General features: G+C 37.8%; 1 protein-coding gene across 1 annotated transcript in view; it reads left to right on the top strand.

The window, feature by feature from the left end:
* Efhc2 (EF-hand domain containing 2) overlaps window positions 1–23,195 on the top strand; it is a 191,742-nt gene that overhangs the window by 5,539 nt on the left and 163,008 nt on the right. The window contains exon 2 of the mRNA XM_042683643.1: window positions 6,346–6,534. Within this exon, the coding sequence (XP_042539577.1) occupies window positions 6,346–6,534 (189 nt within the window). The remainder of the gene's footprint in view (window positions 1–6,345; window positions 6,535–23,195) is intronic.

Raw genomic sequence — 23,195 nt, 5'->3', positions numbered from 1 at the left:
TCTCTAACCTGTTCCCTCCCTCCATAAGTAATTTTTTTCTATTTATTGATCTTAGCATTATCCATTTTTTTTTAAATTGTGTATGTGTCCTGGGGATTGAATTCAGGCTTTGGGCACTGTCCTTGAACTTTGCTCAAGACTAGAGCTCCACTGCTTGAGCCACAGCTCCACTTCTGCCATTTGGTGGTTAATTGAAGATATAGTCTTTCCTACCTGGGGTAGCTTTGAACTTCACTCTTCAAATCTCCACCTCCTGAGCAGCTACAATTAGAGGCATGAGTCACTAGCACCTGGCCTGGCAAGTTCTTGCTTTTTAAAGTAACAAATTCTTGTGTATTTACATTTTTCTCTGTATTAAATAGATGGTAGTAGTATCTTATTTTGGTGGTACAATTTCCTCATCACTTTTCACAGCTATGGGGCTGCTCTACTATGCAGATATAGAGCAGTTTATTTACCCTGTCCTCTTTTTGTTGTGGGTTTGAACTCAAGGCTTAGGTACTGTCCCTGAGCTCTTTTGCTCAAGGCTAGCACTCTACTACTTTGAGATACAGTGTCACTTTCAGTTTTCTGGTGGTTATTTGAAGAGAAGAACCTCTTGGACTTTCCTACCTGGGCTGGCTTCAAACTGTGATCCTCCGATCTCAGCTGCCTGAGTAACTAGGATTACCCGCATGAGCCATCAGTGCCTGGCTACTTCAGAGTGTGTGTGTGTGTGTGTGTGTGTGTGTGTGTGTGTGTGTGTGTTGTTTTCCCAGTCCTGGGGCTTGAACTCAGGGCCTGGGCACTGTCCCTGAGCTTCTTTTGCTCAAGGCTAGAACTCTACCACTTGAGCCACAGTGCTACTTCCTACCTCATCCTTTTTTGATGTATACTTATTATTTCTAGTATTTTGCTATTACAAAGCATTCTGTAATAAATTGCTAAAGTTATACTTCAAAAGGCACTATAAAAAAGCATTTTAAAAAAGTGAAAGCAGTCAGACTATAGCGTGGAGAAAGTGTTTGCAGAATATATGTTTGATAAGGGACTTAGACCAAGAATATATAATAAATTCTTAAAACTCAATAATAAAACCAGAAAATAATCCAAAATGGTGAAAGGGTTTGAATAGACATTTCTCAAACAAAAACATATAGTCAATAAATACATTAAAAGATATGTAATATCACTTTGTTCCCAGTGGCAAAGGAAAAAAAACATGGAAATTACATTACTTTAGACTGAGCTACCTCTTGAAGCTAACAGTCATATTTTGGAAATGATATAATATTCCATGTTAATTAGGAGCCCATAAATTATTTTGCCTATATTTGGATTTATATATCACACACTTAACTTGGGTTACTTTACATTTTGTATGGAATCTTATAGCTCTGTCACTTCCTAGTATACATTTGGCTCTAAGTCTTACAATTAAGTCTGACAGTGATTTAAGCCAAATTAATTCTTTCACATCAGAAGAACTCTGGAGGTGTAGTGCTTTCACCAGATTAATATTATTAAAGGCCTTTTTCTCTCTGAGGCTTCTTCAGAATATTGGCCTTTCGGGGCTCGGAAGGTGGCTCAGTGGTAGAGTGCTTGCCTTGTATGCCTGAGGCCCTGGGTTCGATTCTCCAGCACCATATAAGCAAAAAGTAAAAAAGCCGGAAGTGGCGCTGTGGCTCAAGTGTTAGAGCGCTAGCCTTGAGCTGAAGAGCTGAGGGACAGCGCCCAGGCCCAGAGTTCAGGCCCCATGACCGGACCCCCCTCCCCCCAAAAAAAGAATATTGGCTTTACATTCTTAGACTGTGCTCTCACCACTGTGAAATAGTTGCTTCATTTTTAGTCATCAAAGCTATTCATAATGAAGATAAGTGGTAAGGACAGGGAAGGGAAATGGTTCTTATATAGCAAAACAAACAATTTCCCAGTAACCTCTCCAGAGGTTCTTTCCCTCCATCTTCATATGCTAAAACAGAGTCACCTGAGTATCTGTTTCTATAAGGTAGAAAGTTACTTTTATTTTTTTACCATCTATTTTTGGAAGTGAGAAAGAGAAAAGAAGGTTGGAACCAACAAACTTTGCAGCATGAGTCACAGATGCAATACCTGTGAATTCTTAGCATTCATATTGTGTGTGTGTGTGTGTGTGTGTGTGTGTGTGTGTGTGTGTGTGTGTGTGTGTGTGTGTGTGTACAACTATGTGTGGTGCATGGTGCTGGGGATTAAATCCAGGAAACACAAGAAAGGGGCTGAGGACATCCCTCAAGTGGTAGAGCACCGGCCAAGTAAGCAAACCCATCAAGATTGAGATCCTAAGTTCAAACCTCAGTACTGTGAAGAAAAAGGAAAAAAAGAAGAATGATTCTAGGCATAACTACTCAGGAGGCTAAGATCTAAGGATTTTGGTTCAAAACCAGCCTGAGCAGGAAAGTCCTAGAGACTCCATCTCCAAAATAACTAGCAAAAAGCTAGGCTGAAGGTATAGCTTGCGTGATAGTGTGCCAGCCATGAGCAAGAAAACTGAGCAAGAATATGAAGCAAAACCTCAAACCTTGGGAACAGATTTAAAAAAATATGTAAATAACTGCCTGGGATTGTGGCTCAAGTGTCAGAGCTCCTGCGTAGTGAGTGAAAAGTACGAGGTCCAAACCTCCGTACTTTCAGAAAAAAGTGGCAGAAAAAAATGAACATCTTTCCTAAGATATAAATTTTAAGTGTCTAAGTTTTCTGTAAATTAATTTTCATGTTAACTTTTCAAACTTTACTTACTACTGTTGAAATTTCCCTGAATCTAGTTGGCTAGATTCAACAAGGCCCAGCATTTTTGTTTTCGCTTCCAGATAAATTTAGTGCATAGTTCAAGGCCCATTTGAGACTCAAATTCCACCTTAATCTGTCTCTGGCTTCTTTCATCTGATAGTACACTCCTTTCAATTCCTGTAGCCTTAATGCTATATGCATGGGGCCTGCTGTTTGCAATGGCTGGTTGCCAAAAAATAAATCTTAAAAATGGAAGGTATGTTTTATTGCATGAATTATTGACTGTACCACTATCAGGCCCTGTGTTAGATACTGAGTGAGAAATAAGATAGAATGTGGCCCTGCTTTCATGGGACAAAGAAAAGCAATGTTAAACAACTGTTTTGGTGCTTGAACCCAGGGCCTTGGACTCTTGCCTGGCTTTCTTCCTCATCTCAGTGTTCTACCACTTGAACCTCCTGATCAGCATTTTTGCTAGTTATTTTGAAGATAGAATCTCATGTACTTTTCTGGCTGGCTTCCAACTGCAATCCTCTCCAGCTCAGCCTCAGCTACTAACACAGCCCACTAAAAACAGTGACTCTTGACTAGGGAATAAGAATCAGATAATTGATACATGTTCATGAAACAAATGTTATTACGGCAAATAGGGCCATAAAAGTGGAGAGAAAACTATAAAATTGTGTAATGAAATGTAGAAAATTAAGTTCTAAGTCATATCAAATGTTCATTGTATGTTTTATAAAATGTTGGAGAAATCTCTTTTGGAAGAGAAAAATCTTAGCAGCCAAGTTGCTTACTTAGAATAATAAGTTTTTGGGTTTTTTTGTTTTTTTGCTTCAGCTCTCAGTTCTCTCTAAAAGCTAGTACCTAATTCTTACCTTTGAGCAATTTGGAAATGCTAACAGATACAATTCCAAACTTTCTCGCCCTCAGTCCTAACCACTGTCCTATGAAGCAGAAATGACACTTCTCACTTTAGAGCTGGCAAAGCCAGAGCCTCCAGACAAATAGAAGGACTAGTCAATGATCACGTGGTACACATGGCAAAGCTGGAATGTGAACCCACCAAGCCTCTCCTGTCAGATATCCTGCTCTGTGCTTTATGTTGCTTTTTCTCACCTTTACTCACAGAATTCCAAATGTTTATATCAGCTTTCTTTGTCATTGTTGTTGTTAGTGTTCTGTGATTTTTTTTCAGTTTCTTTTGTATGTTCTTCCCCCTATGGTATATCCCCTGTTGTCACTGTATTTGATTTTGGTACCCTGCATCTTGTATATAATATACATTTATCTAATTCAGGGAGGGGAAGGGGAATAACAAAATGCTGAAACAAGGGCCCAGGATGAGCCATTGCAACAATGATACTCACAAGACAGTATGTTGGAAATGAACTCTACAACTTTGGGGGATGGGAGGGGGATGAGTGGGAGATGTGGGGGAGGAAGGAGAACAACACAGGAGGGAGTAACAATGGACAAGAAATATACTCATTACCTTACTCATGTAACTGTAACCCCTCTGTATAGCATCTTTACAATAAAATAGAAATTAAAAAAAAGAATGATGTGGACGAGGAAAGATCACGGTGACTGTATCGATTGTTGAAAAGTAGGCCAGTCTAGTTACTCAATAAATACTTCAATGAATGCTTACTGTGTACCAAAACCTTTTGCCCTTATTCTCAGGAAGTACAAAGTCTCATGGAAAATACAAGCCCATAAATAGATAATTGTGATGTAATATGCTAAGTAGAGTTGTAGCTGTCTGGGTTAAATTTTTATGCCATTACTGGACCTTGAACTCAGGGCCTCCATGCTCTCATTTGGCTTTTTTTTTTTTTTTTGCTCAGGACTGGCATTCTGCCATTTGAGCTGTGCCTCCAGTCATGACTTTTTGCAGATTAATTGGAGATAAAATTCTGGTGGGTTTTGTTTGCTTGGACTGGCTTTGACCCATGATCCTCAGATCTTAACTTCCTGAGTAGTTAGAATTAAAGGCATAAGCCAATCGTGCCCAGCTTCATCTTTTATTATTATTTTTAATATTATTGAATTGTATGTTCTACATCATGATAGTTCCAGGAGTCAATAGGCAAGTACATAAATTAAAAACAGGGTGACCTTTATGAACTTATTAGGAGACCTGTGCAGGGACAGAATGTTCTGGCTCTAAAAGCCAAGAGATTTCAAGGGGTGATGATATTTAGACAATTAAAAAAATTTATTTCTTACATTTTTCGAAGCTTGGATTATTTTAAGGAAATTATAAATACTAAGAAACTCTTGAGTTTTGAAATACCTTACCAAGAGCTATTCAAAAAGCCATATGGTTCACAGGATATTTTTGTTTCTGTGACTCTGCCAAAACCGTTTTCATCAGGATCATAGCCATCTCCATGTGGCCAAATTAGGGGTCAAGTCTCAAGTCTCATCTTTATTTGATTTATCATTAGCATTTGACCCAGTTAATCATGCCTGCCTTCTTCAGAAGCTTTTCTTTAGTTTCCATGACACTAAACCATCCTGGTTTTCTCCCTGTCTCACCAGCTACTTCTTTTTAGCCTTCTTTGCTAATTCTACACCATCTCGCTAAATGTTAACACTGAGCTATTTTAAGGCTGTGCCTTGGACTTCTTTTCTGCATGATCATTCAATCCAGTACCACAGCCTTAAATACCAGCCATCAAATGATGTCATACTTTTATATCCACCCTTGACCTTTTTCCTGAACTTCACACCCACATAGTCACCTGCTTACCACCGTTTCTACATGCCTGTTAGGGTATTATCCAAAACTCAGCATATGCAAAATAGAATTCTGGATTCCTGTGTCTGGCTCCTGCCTCTAAGGTTCTCTCTTACCTTTTCACATTACACTACACAAACCCCATCATTCTAGTGGCTCAGGAGAAAATATTCAAAGTCATTAACAACTTGCTTCTTTTTCCATTCCTCTCCCCGCCCCACCCCCATCTCTAATGTCTCAGTAGTTTTCCTGCTTGACCTTTTCCAGCAGCAGTGCATGAGTGCATGACATCCTTGTCACCTTTGGTGGCATCGTTTGTGCCTCTTCTGTCTGTCCACAGCATACCAAAAAAGGTGAGAGGCAAAGTTTTCCAATGAGGACAAGGTGGGCTCTGAGGAATTTACTGTTAAGTTTATTTTAATGAGGACAGGATTTTATTTCCTGTTTTAGTGGAAATAATGTTTAAGCTTCTGTGGAGAATCATGACATTTTTGCTCCAAAGTAGAGGAATTTTCTTTCTCTTTTTTTTTCTGTTTACATTCTTGGCAAATAAGCAGAGAAGACCAATTAGCAATGTTCACTTGCAGTAATTGTTATTTTGACATGTTTTAAATAGAATGGAACATTAGGTTTATTCTTACCACTTTTCAAAGTTTTTGCCTTAGTTAAAATGAAGTGAATTTAAAATGTGACATAGCTTACTAGATAAAGATTAATCATAATTCTTTGTCATTCCATATACATTTGGGGATGGAAAAAATGGATATGGGACACTATATTTACTTTTGAAAAGGATAAGAAAAATCAGAGAAAATGTAACTGGTGATTTTTGTGTCATCTCATATTCACAGATTGGCAAAGAGAAGTATCACAGATCCCAGCACTGGGGCTTCTGCAATAATGTTAGGATGCTAGTGAGCGAAGACAAACCTGGGATAGGTGGAGAACCGATGTTTGGTCGAAAGGTGAAGCCTAAATACAGTATCTATCCTAAAGGAGATGGAACTGATAAACCATCATGGGTAGCTTTTGATAAACAGGTAAGTCACATGACATTGGGAGAGATGCAGTTTTCAAGTTTTGCGTGTAGATTTGACGAGATAAGCATCTCAATATAAATCTTAAGACTAGTTCTGCTTTCTTTTTGGCCTGTATGCATAATTGTGGTTGCCTTTGGGGGGGGGCGGTCGTGGGGCCTGAACTCTGAGCCTGGGCGCTGTCCCTCAGCTCTTCAGCTCAAGGCTAGCGCTCTACCACTTGAGTCACAGCGCCACTTCCGGTTTTTTTTCTTTTTGCTTATGTGGTGCTGAGGAATCGAACTCAGGGCCTCATGCATGCAAGGCAAGCACTCTACTACTAAGCCACCTTCCCAGCCCACCTTTATTTATTTATTTTACTGATTCTTTTCATTTCTTTTAAATAGATAAAAATTGTATACAATTAACTCTCTGTATCTGCAGGCTCCATATCTGTGGATTTAACCATCTTACAGTTGAAAACGTGGTAAAAATTGTGTCCACACAGAACACATACAGACTACTTGTTTGTCATTTTCCCCTAAAGAGTATAACTTAACTGTTTACTTTGTATTAGTTTGTTCTAAGTCATCTAGAGATGATTTAAATTATAAAAGGATGTGTGTAGGTTCTATTTGTATAGATTTTGTTATATACAATGGTCCTGGAACCACTCCCCCACTAAGGATGAGTCTATATTTATGGTGTACAAGTTTTAAAATATGTATGCATTGTAGAATGGCAAAATCCAGCTAATTAACATATGTATTACCTTGCAAACTTACTTTTTATATGTGTGTATATGGTGAGAACACTTAACATCTACTCTCAGCAATTTTCAAATACATAATACATTGCTGTTAACTAGAGTTATCATGCTGTGCAATAGAACTCTTGAACTTATATCTCCTGTCTAACTTTAATTTTGTATTTTTAACTAAGACTACTATTTAGATAGCCTTTGGCAAAAATACTCTAAACTCATAAACAAAAATACCCCCAACAACATCAACAAACAAAATTCTCCTTGTTCTGCAGATTCTGATGAGGTACAGTCACTGCAAAGTGCTAAGTGTTTATATTTCCTGCTTAGTTCTTTTTTTAATTTTTTCAATTCTACTGCTCTTCCACTTGAGCCACATCTGTCTCCAATTCTGGACTTTTGCTAGTTCATTGGACACAAGAGTCTTGAGGATTTGTCTGACCTGAGTGGCTTCAAACTATGATCCTTAAATCTCAGTCTGATGAGCTAGGATTAGGAGCATTAGCCACTAGTACCTAGCTCCTGGCTAATTCTTATCAACCTTTCTCCCTGTCCTACTCTGGGCAGGATAATCTGCACTCATGTAGAAACTCATGAGTTTCTTATGAGCTCACACCATAACTTCTGTTGAATAACTCCCAGTCATTTTCATCCTAATTGTAGTATTAATTAGGAACAGAAAAAAATGTTTTCTCTTCTTTTCTCCTTGATAACTGTGGTTCCCCATCCCCTAAGGACTAAAGGATGAGATGATAAGAATAGTGAAAGTGAAGGGAAGGGGTGTCATACACAAACACAAACAAAGACATACAAAATACACACTAGTCTACTCACACAAAGATGGATAAACACACATTGACATATCAGCAGTTGAAAAAGTGAGTGCATTTCAGTATCTTTTCTCTCTTTTTGGTGGCATTGGGGATCAAACCTGGGGCATCAAGCATGCTAGACAAGCGCTGTACCATTGAATTATGCCCCCCAGACTTTGAGTATCCTCAGAAAGGACTAAGATCAAGAGAAAAGAAACCCCAAATGATCAGTTATTTCTTGTAAGGCAGAGTTACAAGGATAAAACTGTGTGTGTCAGACAGCCCTGTTCTTTAGCCCCACATTCACAGTCCTATGTTCCACTCTCCAAAAACCTGTTATCAGATTATTTTAGACTCTGTAATTAAAAATTAATTCAGGTTCTGGATAAAGAATTGAAATCATAGCATGCCAGGTTTATCAGGTGATTCATTGGTAGCCTGTAACATGGATAGCCTCACAATACTTGGATTCTAATTTAAATGTCCTCAACTCTGTCCATATCATCCATGGTAGGATATATCAATTAAAGCACTTTTTAATATATATTTTTATTGTAAGGATACTGTACAGAGGGTTTACAGTTACATAAGCAAGGTAATGAGTACATTTTCTAGGGAGCATTGTTATCCCTCCTTTGTTTTTCCCTTACCATCCCTTTCCACCCCACCTCCCCAACTCCTCCTTCCCCCTCCCCCTAAAATTGTAAAGTTCGTTTTCAACATAGTGTCTTGTACATCTCATTGTTACAATGGGTCAACCTGTATTCTTGTTTCAGCATTTTGTTATTTCCCTTCCCCTCCCCAAATTAGAAAAATGTATATACAAGATTCAGAGCACCAGAATCAAATACAGTGACAATAGGGGTTATACCATGGGGGAAGAACCTACAAAAGAAACAAAAAAATGACAAACTACATTATAAGTACTTTAAAAACAACAGCAAGAAAGAGAAAAACCTCGTGTCCTATCTTGGTGTTCATTTCGCTTAGCATCATCTAATACGATCATGTATGCATAGCTTTTGACCATCTCTGCTTGCACTAGACACATACTAGTTATTGCAAATAAGTGAAACCACAGGACCTATGTTTTTTTTTTTTGGCCTGACTTACTACACTTAATATAGTTTTTTCAAAGTCTTTCCATTTCCTAACAAATGGGCTGGTGTCATTCTTTCTGTTGGAGGCATAGAATATATATACATATATACATATATATAATATATATTTCACATTTTCTCGATCCATTCATCTACTGAAGGGCATCTGGGTTGGTTCCATATCTTAGCTATGGTAAATAATACTGTGATAAACATAATTGTGCTGGTAGCTTTAGCATGCGCTCATTTGTGATCATTTGGGTAAATGCTCAAAAGTGGGATTGCTGGGTCATAGGGGAGCTCTATGTGGAGTCTCTTGAGGAACCTCCATAATACTTTACAAAGTGGTTGAACAAGTTTACACTCCCACCAACAATGCAGTAGGGTTCCCTTCTGTCCACATCCCCTCCAGCATCTGTTGTTATTAGAGTTCTTGATTCTAGCCATTCTAACTTGGGTGAGGTAGAATCTCAATATGGTTTTGATTTCCATTTCTTTCATGAGTGTCTATTGGCCACTCTTTTTTGCTCTCCAGAGAAATCTTTCTTTAAGTCTTTAGCCCAATTATCAATCAGGTGGCTGTTTCTTTGAGGATTTGTTTTTGGGGGATTTAATTTTCTGAGTTCTAAGTGTATTTTAGATATGAGACCCTTGTTGGTTGTATGGCTAATGAAGATCTTCTCCCAGTCCATGGGCTTTCTATTGATCTTGCTAGCTATGTCCTTTGCCATGCAGAAGCTCTGCAGCGTCATGCAATCTCATTTGTCCAACCTTTCTTTGATTTGTGTTTCTGGGTCTCTATTAAGAAAATTTAGGCCTGTACCAAGGAGACCTAGGGTTTCTCCTATTCCTTCCTGTAATGTTTTCAGGGTGTCTATTTTAACTTCGAGGTCTTTGATCCATTTGGAGTTGATTCTGGTGAGGGTGATATAAAAAGACATCTAGTTTTAGTTTTCTACAGGTGTTTAACCAATTTTGCCAGCACCATTTACTGAAGAGGCTGTCTTCCATTCTATTTTTTTTAGCTCCCTTATCGAAGATAAGGCTATAGGTCTGTGGGTTCATTTCTGGGTCTTCAGTTCTATTCCATTGGTCCTCAGGTTTTTTCTTCTGCCAGTACCAAGCTGTTTTGGCTTTGTATTAGAGTTTGAGATTTGGTATTGATATTCCTCCAGACTGTTCTTTCTACAAAGGATTGTGTTTGTTATTCGGGGTCTTTTATTGTTCCATATGAATTTTTGGGTTGCTTCTATTTCATTGAAGAAATGACTTTGGGATTTTGATAGGCATCACATTGAATTTGTCGATAGACTTTGGCAATATTGCCATTTTCACGACTATGTTAATCCTTCCAATCCAGGAGTATGGGAGGTTTTTCCACTTCTTTAGTTCTGCTTTAACTTCCTTTTTCAGGTTTTTAAAGTTTTCATCCTAGAGGTCCTTCACTTCTTTAATTAACTCCTAGGTATTTTATTTTTTGTAGGGATATTATAAAAGGAGTTGCTTTCATGATTTCAGCTGGGCTCTTCTCGTTATTGGTGTACAGAAAAGCCATTGATTTTTGAGGGTTAATTTTATACCCTGATAGTTTGCCAAAGTTTTGGATCAGCTCAAGTAACTTGAGAGTGGAGTCCATGGGGTTCTTTAAATATAAGATAATGTCATCTGCAAAGAGGGAGAGTTTTACTTCATCTTTCCCTATTTGGATCTCCTTTATGTTTGCATCTTGTCTTGTTGCTGTAGCTAGGCATTCTAATACTAAATTGAAGAGAAGTGGAGAGAGTGGACATCGTTGTCTCATTCCTGCATTTAGAGGAAATGGCTTTAGCTTTTCGCCATTAAGTATAATGCTGGCTGTAGGTTTGTCATAAACAGCTATTGAGGAATGTTCCATGGATTCCTAGTTTTTCCAGAGCTTTCATCATAAAGTGATGTTGGATCTTGTTAAATGCTAATTAAAGCACACTTTTTTAAACCCATCTCTACTACTTTTAAAGCTAACAGACCACAAGAAGTCTTCTTTTCCGGAAAACCATCTCTACTTTCAAAGTGGGTTAATATTCCTTGTCTTTTGTTGTTGTTGAGGGCACTGTCCCTGAGTTTTTTCATTCAAGGCTAGGGCTCTACCACTTTAAAAACCACAGGGCCACTTCTGGTTTTCTGGTGGTTAGTTGGAGATAACAGTCTCATGGACTTTCCTGTCCCAGCTGACTTTGAACCGCAATCCTCAGATTTCAGGCTCCTGAGTAGGTAGGATTACAGAAGTGAGTCATTGGCACCCAGCTTTATTTCTTGTTTTTTATTTTCAGTACCTGGCTCTGTGTTAGACCTAGAGCTCAAAAAAAATTTCTGGGCTGACTGACAGGATGCAATTATGCATGCTTTTCTCTTATTGTTAATTTTATAGGATGTTTAATTTACAAGTGGCAAAGAAAGGATTCTATTTTTTCTTCATGTCAAAAGAGAATGTATTGACAATATTTTTAACTAATCCACTATGAATAAGTAATGCAGTCTGCAATGTATTAAACCATTCTCTCACATTTAAAGATGAAAACTGATTTCATGTTTTCCTCAATATTTAATATGTGCTTTTCAAGCCTATTTTGCAGTCCTTTAATTACTTATAAAATTATGTAGAATATTTCATGAAGCTGGAATGATTTTAGCTTGGGAGTACTTGAGAAAATGAAGAGCTTGCTCATTTCAGATCGAAGTAAATGCAACATCATTCTTTGGTTCTTTTGTTGGTCAACTTCAATTAAATATTCATTGAGATTTAAATGAGACCCTAAGACTATGAAATATTTATGTGCTCTGATGAGATTGTGAACTACAGACTAGATCCTAATACCCAGAACAAATTATAAAGTGCTTCCTCTATTAGTGAGGCAACAAAACAAGTTAACACCTGTTAATCAGTTTTCTTAAAATGATATACTTTCAACTCATTGCCAGTTTCCTTCAATAGATTTTAATTCTATGTAGCACTAAGTAGGGTCATATATGCTGTCAATACAAAGTGAAAATAAAAATCAATTCTTTGGAGAGTGTCTTAAAATTATCTGTAGTACATGCTCTTGAGGCCCACCTACATCCACATTCAGGGATGGTTCTCCCATCTTCCAGCTGCAGGAAATGACTTGTCAAGCTGCTCAATTGTTTATAAACCTTCTGGAGGCTTGCTTTTCGTTGACTGAAGTTACAACTCCCAAAGGCACTGAGGACATTCTCCTCTAAGATCTATACAGCCAATGACTGACTGACTCATCAAGGCTGAGGCTCAGCTGAGCATCAATTCTGTATTGTAACTCAGATTCCATATCCTCTTATACATCAGGCCAAGGCTTAACTTGATCAGAGAGAGGATTGTTGCATGGTTTTGGGACTTCTGTTACTCCCTTACTAGTGTTTTCCGTGTGTGTGTGTGTGTGTGTGTGTGTGTGTGTGTGCTGGTCCTGGGGCTGGAACTCAGAGCCTGGGCACTGTCTCCCAGATTTTTTTACTCAAGGCTCTAGTACTCTACCACTTGAGGGACAGCTCTACTTCCTGCTTTTTGGGTGGTTAATTGCAGAAAAGAATCTCATGGACTTTCCTGCCTGGACTGGCTTCAAATTGTGATCTTCAGATCCCAACCTCCTGAGTTTCTAGGATTACAGACATGAGACATGGGCACCTGAATAGAGTGTACTCTTCATAAAACCATGGACCTTAATCCATGTCATGCTCAGCTTCTACGGTAGGATGAAAGTCCAGTTTTTAATCTATAATTCTACCAGTGACCATCAAAATACCCTGCATGGACAGACTATCACATTACCATTAGAGAAAATGCTATTTGCTATCACAGAAAAGAGTATTTCTTATCTTGCATGGCTTCTAGGGTGGGTACTTCTTGCCATTTATTCTTCATTTACTCTTTATATTTTTACAGACAGAACTTCAGTTTTATTCTGATTGGATATATTCTCATTTAAAAATGCTCACTTCCCTAGACCGTTTGTAGTTAGTTAGGGCTGGCTGTTCAGTTGTCTTCTGACCAATGATTTATGCATTAATGTTTATTGTATGGGACTCTTGGAACAGTTACTGCTTTTGTGTCTCTCTTTTCTCTTTCCTTTCTCTCTCCTTCCCTCCATTCCTTCCTTCCTTCCTTCCTTCCTTTCTTCGTTTTTCTTCCTGACAAATTCTCACTAAGTACTCTAGTCTAGCCTAGACTTGTAAGTTAATGATATCTCAGTCTAACATTTTTATAATCCTTCTGCCTCAGCCTCTGGTGTGCTGGGATTACAGGCCTCTGTCACCATATTATTCCAGGCAGTTGTTTTTCTAATGAAAACAGGTTCAGTTGGTGCAAATCTCCCTACCTTTGTTGTCCCTTTAGTTTCTCCTCTGGACCCAGCACATAATTCTTTGGGCCTACACACCATCCTTTGAGTTCAGCACAGATACAAGGAACCAAGAGACCGTTTGTATTATGGAGCTTCCATCTGGACTTGCTACATGAGAAAAATCATCCCACCCCCATTTCAGAGGTTCTCAGACCAAGGATGTATTTGGAAATGACATACTAGTATTTGCCTTAGGTGTGTCACTTAAAGGATGAGTCAAGGATTAGCAATAAAGCTAGATAATATATTGGTGTCATGTCTTCCTTTTGGTATAATAAGCCCAAATACCAACCTTTAAAATAAAGATAGGATTAGTAAGTATGCCATGTGAATAATTGTGAAGCCTGAGATAAAAGAGAAAAATCAATAATACTAAATGGCATCCTATGTAACATTTTGGTATATTTATTTATTTTTATTGTGAAAATACTGTACAGAGGGGTTACAATTACATGGGCAAGATAATGAGTACATTTCTTATCAAGCATTGTAGCCTCCTCCTTTGTTTCCCCTTCCCATCCCCCCCCTTGCCCCTCTACTCAATCCTCTCCGCCCCCCCTCCAAAGTTGGAAAGTTCGTTTTCGACATAACGACTTGTACTTCACATTGTTGCAATATGTCCACCTGTATCCCTATTTAAACGACTTGTTTTTCCCCTTCCCCTCCACAAATTATACTGACATCAAATACAGTGAAAGCAGGGGTTATACTGTGGGGGAGGGACATAAAAACAACAAAGAAATAATCTAATAAATGTGTTAGAAACAATCGTATGAAAGAAAAAAACAGGGGCTGCGAAGGTGACTCAGTGGTAGAGCGCTTGCCTTGCATGCCTGAGGCCCTGGGTTCGATTCCTCAGTACCACATAAGCAAAAAGAAAAAGCCAGAAGTGGCGCTGTGGCTCAAGTGGTAGAGCGCTAGCCTTGAGCTGAAGAGCTGAGGGACAGCGCCCAGGCCCAGAGTTCAGGCTCCACGACTGGACCCCCCCCCCCCAAAAAAAAAAGAAAGAAAAAAAACATTTGAATACATATCTTAGGGTTCATTTCCCTAACATCATCTTATTCGACCTTTTCTGCTTGACTCAGACATATACTAGTTATTGCAAATAAGGGAAACCATGGGACCTATGTTTCTTTGGCTTACTTCATTTAATAGAATTTTTTCCAAGTCTTTCCATTTCCTAACAAATGGAGCAATGTCATTCTTTCTGATGGAGGCATAAAATTCCATTGTCTATATATACCACATTTTCTTGCTCCATTCATCTACTGAGGGGAATCTGGGTTGGTTCCATATCTTAGCTATAGTAAATAATGCTGCAATAAACATAGTTGTGCTGGTAGCTTTAGTGTGGTCTTGTTTGTAAACATTTGGGTAAATGCCCAAAAGTGGGATTGCTGGGTCATAGGAGAGCTCTATATGTGGAGTCTTTTGAGGAACCTCCATGCTACTTTCCAAAGTGGTTGAACAAGGAGCCTCAGAGTTCTTGACTTTATGTAATGCAGGGCAGGCTAGCTGATCTCTAAGGTTCTTTGGTCTCTAGCAGTCTATGTCTAAAATCTGACTCAGGTCAAATTGAGTTTGTTCATCTTAGCACTGCACCCAGTGCTAAGACTACCCCGATCCTGAGTCTCTTGGCCCGAGGCACTAATTACACCAAACACCCACTGCTTCATGACTAATTGAAATTTGGTGTTTAACAGTGTATGTGAAGCTACAGATGCTATTGTATATAATCCTACTGTCAGCCGCTTTTTATAAAAAGCCATAATATTTAGAAATCTATAAATGGCTGAATGTTTTTATATGACTTTTATCTGGATGATAAACACTATTTACATGGACTTTGCAATTAGACTCTCATTTTGTTTCATTTGTCAATTGCAGCTAGTTAGCCTAATTTGTTTGCTATTTCACAAATGATTCTATTATAGCAACTGCCAGGATAAAGGTTGATCTTGTAGGGGTATGCATGCATTTAAAAACATTATTACATTTTCCATTTATTGTAAACATAATAATTATAATCTGGACTACTGACCACACAATTAGAATTTTAATGACTTTGCATTCACAACAATGAGTTTGTAGCAAGCTGATTATATGGTACTGAATGAATCTGTATGATGTGAACAATAGAAAAATCAGTCTCTAGTCACTTTGATTTTTTAAAGATTTTTTATTAGCATCTATTAGTTGTACAAGGGGGTTTCATTGTGACATTCCCATACATGCATACAATGTACCTCACCAACATGTCCCTTCCATAACTAACTCTTGTATCCTCCTGTCCTCTTCATTTTTTTTTGGCAGTACTGGTCTGACCTCAGGGGTTGGCCAGCACTCTACCACTTAAACCATACCTCCACCCTGGCTTTTTGCTGGTTATTTTGAAGATGGAGTCTCACAGACTTTTCTCCCTGGGTTGGCTTTGAACCACGATTCTATGAATCTCAATCTCCTGAGTAGCTAGGATTACAAGCATGAGTCTCTGGTACTTGGCTTGTTGTTGTTGTTTGTGTGCGTATGTGTACACTAATTGGACAAAGGAGTTTCCACCATGGTATTTCACAGGTGCATACATTATTTTTAATTAGAACAACCTTCTATATTGCTCTCTCTCCATCTCTCTGCCCTCTATTGCATAATAGCTTTCAATGAGCTTGCTTGCTCTTCCTTTCTTCCTTTCTTTCTTTCCTTCCTTCCTTTCTTTCTTTCCTTCCTTCCTTTCCTTCCTTCCCTCCCTTCCTCCTTTCTTTTTTTCCTTCCTTCCTTTCTTTTTTTCCTTCCTTCCTTCCTTCCTTCCTTCCTTCCTTCCTTCCTTCCTTCCTTTCTTTCTTTCCTTCCTTCCTTCCTTCCTTCCTTCCTCTCTCTCTCTCTCTCTCTCTCTCTCTCTCTCTCTCTCTCTCTCTCTCTCTTTCTTTCTCGTGGGTCTTGAACTATGGGCCTGGGCGCTTTCCCTGCGCTCTTCACCTCAACGTGAGAGCTCTACCGCTTGAGCCACAGCACCACTTCCCGTTTTCTAGTGGTTTATTGGAGATAAGTGTCTCACAGAGTTTCCTGCCCCGGCTGGCTTCGAACCATGATCCTCAGATCTCAGCATCCCAAGTTGCTATGATTATAGGCATGAGCCACCGGCACCCAGCTCCTCAATGAGATTTCTTAATGCCGTCATGCATAGACACAATATATTCTGATATTATTCATCCTCAATCATTTCCATTTTCTCTCTCACTCATTCCCCCAATAGTTCCATAGTAAAAGTTCCATTTATATAAATATGTATTATATAGCCCATGTATGTTTTTAAAGTCTAGATGCCTCAAATGAATGAGGCATTTGAATTTTTTACCTTGGCATATCTCATTCAATGTGATACTCCTTATTTCCATCCACTCGAGTACAAAATGACATGATTCCATTTATTCCCAATTGAGTAACATCCCATGTATATACAAACATACGTATGTATATACATATACATATGTAAGTTGATTTATTACCGATTTCAATGAGTGAAAACTTATCCCCTGAGCAGCCATGGAATGTGTAAAAAAAGTGTTAGAAAAGACAATACAATTTGGGCTTTTGTTGGGTAGTTTGGGGAAGATCTTAAGGAAATGGGACTTTATTCTGGCTCTATTTAGAAGCCGAGGTACTTCTGTGATTGAGTACCTTAACAAATCTCACTTATAGAGAGAGTGGACTAGAGTGAGGTTATAGCTATAATTGGGGGGGGGGAGCATCTGTCACTCTTTTGAAGTGGAAAGGGGAATATGTGGCATTTTATGGCTTGGATAGCATTCCTTTTCTGCCTGTGTTCAGATGTGATTATGGAGTACTCTTGTTTATGTCTTCATCCATCACAGTCACAGAGTGGCCTTATCTGATGTTTTTTAATCTCTTGATGGTCCTTGTTCAGCAGGAGAACACCAAGGTTATCTTGATGGTTGCCAGGCTGGCTCCTGGGAATCAGAGTTATTTTTCTCTTTTGTAATATCCATCAAAAATGTTGATTTTCCTTCAGGAGGATTAAGCAGTGGTGAACTACATTAGAATTTCATATGATTAACAAAGTATAATACATAAATGTAGATCCTAAATCCACTTAGAAATGTTATAAAATAGAAACAGTATATAACAACAAAATACAATTAAGCTTAAAAAAATGCCCACATTTAAAGCCACATGTCAAATTTCAAATGGAGACTTACCCATAGGTGTATTGTATATATAGTTTTCAGATTATCTAACTCCTGCTAGAACCACTTTATAATAGGTATCAATATATATAATTTTAACACAGTGTAATTGTGCATTGCCATTTAAATCCCATGTTTTACTTCACAATTACATAAATCTTCAGCTATTTCATTTTAGTGAAGAAATTAAAAGTTTTGAATTCAGACATGTCATACCTCAAATTCTTAACTACCTACTCTGAATTTATCACTAAGACCAAAACACGAAGTTATAGTCTCTAAATTTCTATTAAAATGACAAAATTTCACTAGGCACCGGTGGCTCACACCTGTTAATCATAGCTACTCAGAAGGCTGAGATCTGAGGATCGCGGTTCAAAGCCTTTAGGCAGGAAACTCCGTGAGACTCTTATCTCCAGTAAACCACCAGAAAACCCGAAGTGGCGCTGTGGGCCAAGTGGTAGAGCCCTCACCTTGAGCTGAAGAGCTGAGGGACAATGCCTGGGCCCAGAGTTCAGGCCCCACAACAGACAAAAAAAGAAAAAAATAGACGATGTTTCTCCATTTCATTTCACAATGTGAGCTTCTTTAATCTTTTTAAAACCCAAAAAAATTTATTGAAAAAATAACTCCAGAAACTTAATATGTTTTTGGACTAAAAAAGAATGAGCTTATAAATGAGTCTTTCACTAAAGAAGAAAATTAGTCTTGTGTCTTTTCTAAAACCTAGAATTTAGCCACTAGACAAACATTTTAAGGTCCTCATTGTAGACCTATACTTTTTCAAATCAATAGGCAGTGGCTTATTCCTATTAGTCCAATAATACTCTATCTAGGTGAAACTTCAGTTTATATCTCTACACTCCAATTAAAATGGCTATAGTTTAAGGAGACTGACAACACCAAGTGTTTGCAAGGATGTGAAACAATTGCAACCTTCAGTTATGGTAGGAATATAAAATGATAGAACCATTTTGCAACAGAGTTTAGCAATTCTTCAATAAACATTTACTTACCCACATGACCTAGTACTTCTACTCACGCATACTTAAGAGAAATAGAAACATGTTCACACAAAACTTGCATATGATTTTTTTATAGCAGCATTATTCATGATAGCTCCAATGAAGGAACAACCCAAATGTCCATTCATCAATAATGGATAAACAAAATATAGTATATTTGCTTAATGGAAACTATTCATCAACCAAAAGGGACTACTGATAAATGTTAAAATATGGATGAGAAACATACTGTATGAAAGAAACCAAGCTAAAACATTTCACATTGTATGATTCTATCTATATGAAATCCTAGAAAAGGCACATATACAAGTCAGAGATCAGTATTTTCTGGAGGCTGGCATTGAGAGAAGAGCTTTGGAACATTGATTTAAACTATACTGTAGTTATTATTCAGCTAGCTCTATAACAATTACATTAAAAGGCCCCTAAACTATCAGGAGGTAAATTTTATGGTATGTAAATTAGAGCTTAGTGTGTTAGTTTGTAGTAATTATTGTAATTCCCATAAGTAGTACAAACTGGGTGGCTTAATTAGCAGAAATGATTTTTTCTCACATTTCTGGAGATTGAAGTTAAGTCCAAGTTCAAGGTGCTGGAAGGGTTCATTTCTCCTGCTGCCTCCCTCCTTGGGTTGCAGATGACTGCCCTCTTTACATGCTTCTTTACACAATCATTCTCTAGACACATTTTCTTTTTCCTTTCTTTTGTGGTACTGAAATTTGAATTCAGGGCCTCATGCTTGCTAGGTTTGTGCTCAATTGCTGTGTCATGCCTCTATTTTCACTGATATTTAGAATATGGTCTATCTTCCTGTCTAGATGCTCTGACCTCACTGCATTCACAGACATTCACAGACACACCACCATATATAGATTCCCTTTCCTGGAGATGGACTCCTTTTCGTCTGAGTAGACTGGCACCACTTTCCTCCCAATCTCAGACTCACTAGTAGTTTGGGATGACAGCTGTGTGCCACTGCACCCAGCTATGGATTGGAAAGGGGTCTTACTAACGTTTCTGCCTTTGCAAGCTTCGAACTGTGGTCCTCCCATTCTGAGCTTTCCATATAGTTAGGATGACAGGTATGAGCCACCTGGCTGATTTTTTTTGTTTTTGAACATAAGATTCTTGCTATGTGCAACATTTTAGTCCACAAATTAGGAATTGTCACCCTTCTATTTTTTGACTTAAATCTTTTAGGCTCATTCATATTTTGTTCTAAATTTTAGAAATCACAATTATTTGAAAACTTTCCCCATTTGAATTCAAACCAGAAGCAGGTTTGAGACATGGAAAAATTATTTGCATTCTTTGATTCTTTTGTATTTATTGGATTCTGCCTTTTGATTCATGTTACCCTTTGGTAATATTAGCGGTGGGGAAAAGTACAAATATTGGCCACAAAACCTAACTGCATTCTCTTTAAACAGTATGTTAAAAAGTGGCCATGTTGATTCACACCTGTAATCCCAGAACTTGGGAGGCTGAAGCAGCATGATCATGAGATCCAGCCTACATAGCTGGAACCTATCACAAAAACATACACAAAATGAATGCAAATGAAAGAAGATTAAAAAAATACATTTGAAGCAATTCTGAACTCCTAAGAAGTCACAAAATAATACAGAAAGTTCTATGTACACTTTCTACAGCTTTCTCCAACAATAGTATCTCACAGAGCACAATCAAAACCATGAAATCCTCATTGACATAATACTATAAATTGCATATTTAATTTGAATTTCACCAGTCCTTACATGGATTCATCCATCCTAATAGTTCTATAAGATTTTTTAAAATCACATGTACAGATTAATATAACAACTACAGCAATGGGGATAGAGAATAATTATATTCTTTTAGGATTTTACTGAGTCATTAAAATTTTTTGGTTATTATAAAGTGACTGAGTGATTTTTTTCAACTTTAGTCACTTAAATTTAACAGCCTTATTGAAGTACAAATGATATACAAGAGAATGCACCCATTTTAATCATACAATTCTGAAGTTGTGATTCCCTGTACATCCCAGAAACCACATAGAACATCTGTATTACCTCAGGAAGTTTCTCATGTTATTGTCATTTTACTACAACTCCTCCCTGAATTCTGCTTTGATTTCTCTCATTATGGGTTAATTTTGCATATTCTTGGGTTACATATGAATGGAATATCACAATATATCTTCTTTGGAGTCTTGCTTACTGTTTAAGATTTAAGACACAGCATTGATTATATAAAGTTATATACATTTGTACTGTATATAAAATATTATATGTTGATTATATATATTATACATACATGTATACTATATAGAATATAGAATACTATATAGAATATGTATACTATATAGAATATAGTATACATGTATATATTACATATGTACACCATATATTATACACACAGACCCCCACACACACAGTGTAGCAAATTCATATAATTCACCATGGAAGTATTTCTAGGTATTTATTCGTAGTTTTGGGTTTGTTTGTTTGTTTTTTGCCAGTAATGGGACTTGAACTCAGGGCCTAGGCGCTGTCACTGAGCTTCTTTTGCTCAAGGCTAGCACTCTAGCATTTGAACCATGGCTTCACTTCTGGCTTTTTCAGTTTAAGTGGAACTGATGAATTGAACCCGGGGCTTTGTGTATGGTAGGCGAGCACTCTACCACTAAGCCACATTCCCAGCCCCTTATAAGTAGTTCTTAGTGTTCTAAGTTGATATTCATTTATTTTAAAATATATTACACTTTTTCAGTACTTCCTTTTTCTAAACTCCTTAGAGGTCAAAATTGTCCTCTAACTTACTCTTGATCATGCTCCTCTATTTAAATACCTGTTCTGATTAGGACATCCATTATGTTGTTTAGTGTACTATTAATCCTTTTCAGAAAGAGGGATATCCAGGATTGCATGCCACTTTCATAAACCTTTTATCACAGGTATAAATAATTGAAGGAGTAAGATTGTTCATTCTAGAAGAGTAGGAATGGGAAGATGGCTGGCAAGGTGATACCTGACACATTATTTAAAAGTACACAGAAATGATTATATCTATGCCTTTTTCTGATATTGTTCCATTTCTTGATATTTGGTCCTATATCTGTCCACCTCCTGTCCCTTCCTCGTCCATATTTTGCTTAATTTGTCTTCATCCTCCTCTCTTGGACTTTGGAGTTGCACAGTTTGCTTCTTAATAGAGTATTACCACCACCACCACCACCACCATCAATCCTATAACCAGAGTCTTTCCCTTTCTCTTTTGCCCTAGGGGTGGACCAGATGTGCATATGTCTCCCTAAACAAAACAATGTCAGAAATTAATTTCATGTATGGTGGATGGGGTCCACTGGAAACATAACTGTCCTATAACACCTGCCTAAAGTGAGGCTACTGGATATAGTTGGGAGAACAAGGGTTTTCAGTCAGCTAGACCAGAGTTGGAAACAATGTAATTTTGGCACTTATTCTTTGATTTATATTAGCCATGTTTTTAAGCTCTATTCTTCTCAAGTAGAAATAACAAAATCCAGTTGTGAGTTGATATAAGCATCAAGTGGACGGGGCATATCAAATACAGTAGTCAGTGATGGAGGATTAATGGTCCTCTTTTGCCCCAGGTCTATTTCCTTGCAGGGAATTGGGAGGATAGTGTTCCTAGAGGGAAGGAAGCATAACCTGGGGCAATCCTAGCCATTACCTTCACTTTAAGATTCTTGGGATAAATTCTAGTGTGTTCCAGAGAAATATGTTTGGAGATGTTGCCACCAAATCCACTGTGTTCTACCAAGCAGCCCCTAAGCTATTCATGCACTGCATTCTCAATTGTTCTCTGTGTACTATTCCTGTTGCAATATTAGGGTAGATTTTTGAAAAGTCTTCTATTATTTAAGCAAGAGATTTTGTGATATATCCTTCTGTTGTAGAAAATTCTTGTAAAATTAAATTTTATTATTGTGAAAGAGTAACCATTTATTAGACTATGAAAATTGTATTTTTATTATTCATAATTTTTACTTATACCTCACTATAAATCATCTAGGTTCATGAGATTGTATTTTTTTGAGACAGGGTCTCACTACATAGCCAAGACTGGCCTTGAACTCAATATCTTTCTACTCTAGCCTCTTGAGAGCTGGGATTATAGGTAAACACCACTGCTATTTTGATGCTGGTCCTGGGGCTTGAACTCAGGTCTTGGGTATTGCTCCTGAGCTTCTTGACTCTAGGCTAGTGCTCTACCACTTGAGCCACAGTTCCTCTTCCAGGTTGTTGCTGGTTAATTGGAAATCTCATGGACTTTCCTGCCTGGTCTGGCTTCAAACCGCGATTCTCAGATCTCATCTTCCTGAGTAGCTAGGGTTACAGTTGGAAGCCAGGAGTGTGTGGCTGT

This window comes from Dipodomys spectabilis, unplaced genomic scaffold (genome assembly GCF_019054845.1).
Source record: "Dipodomys spectabilis isolate Male_0828 unplaced genomic scaffold, ASM1905484v1 ptg000082l, whole genome shotgun sequence".
NCBI lineage: Eukaryota > Metazoa > Chordata > Mammalia > Rodentia > Heteromyidae > Dipodomys > Dipodomys spectabilis.
This window is presented reverse-complemented; position numbering and strand designations above follow the sequence as displayed.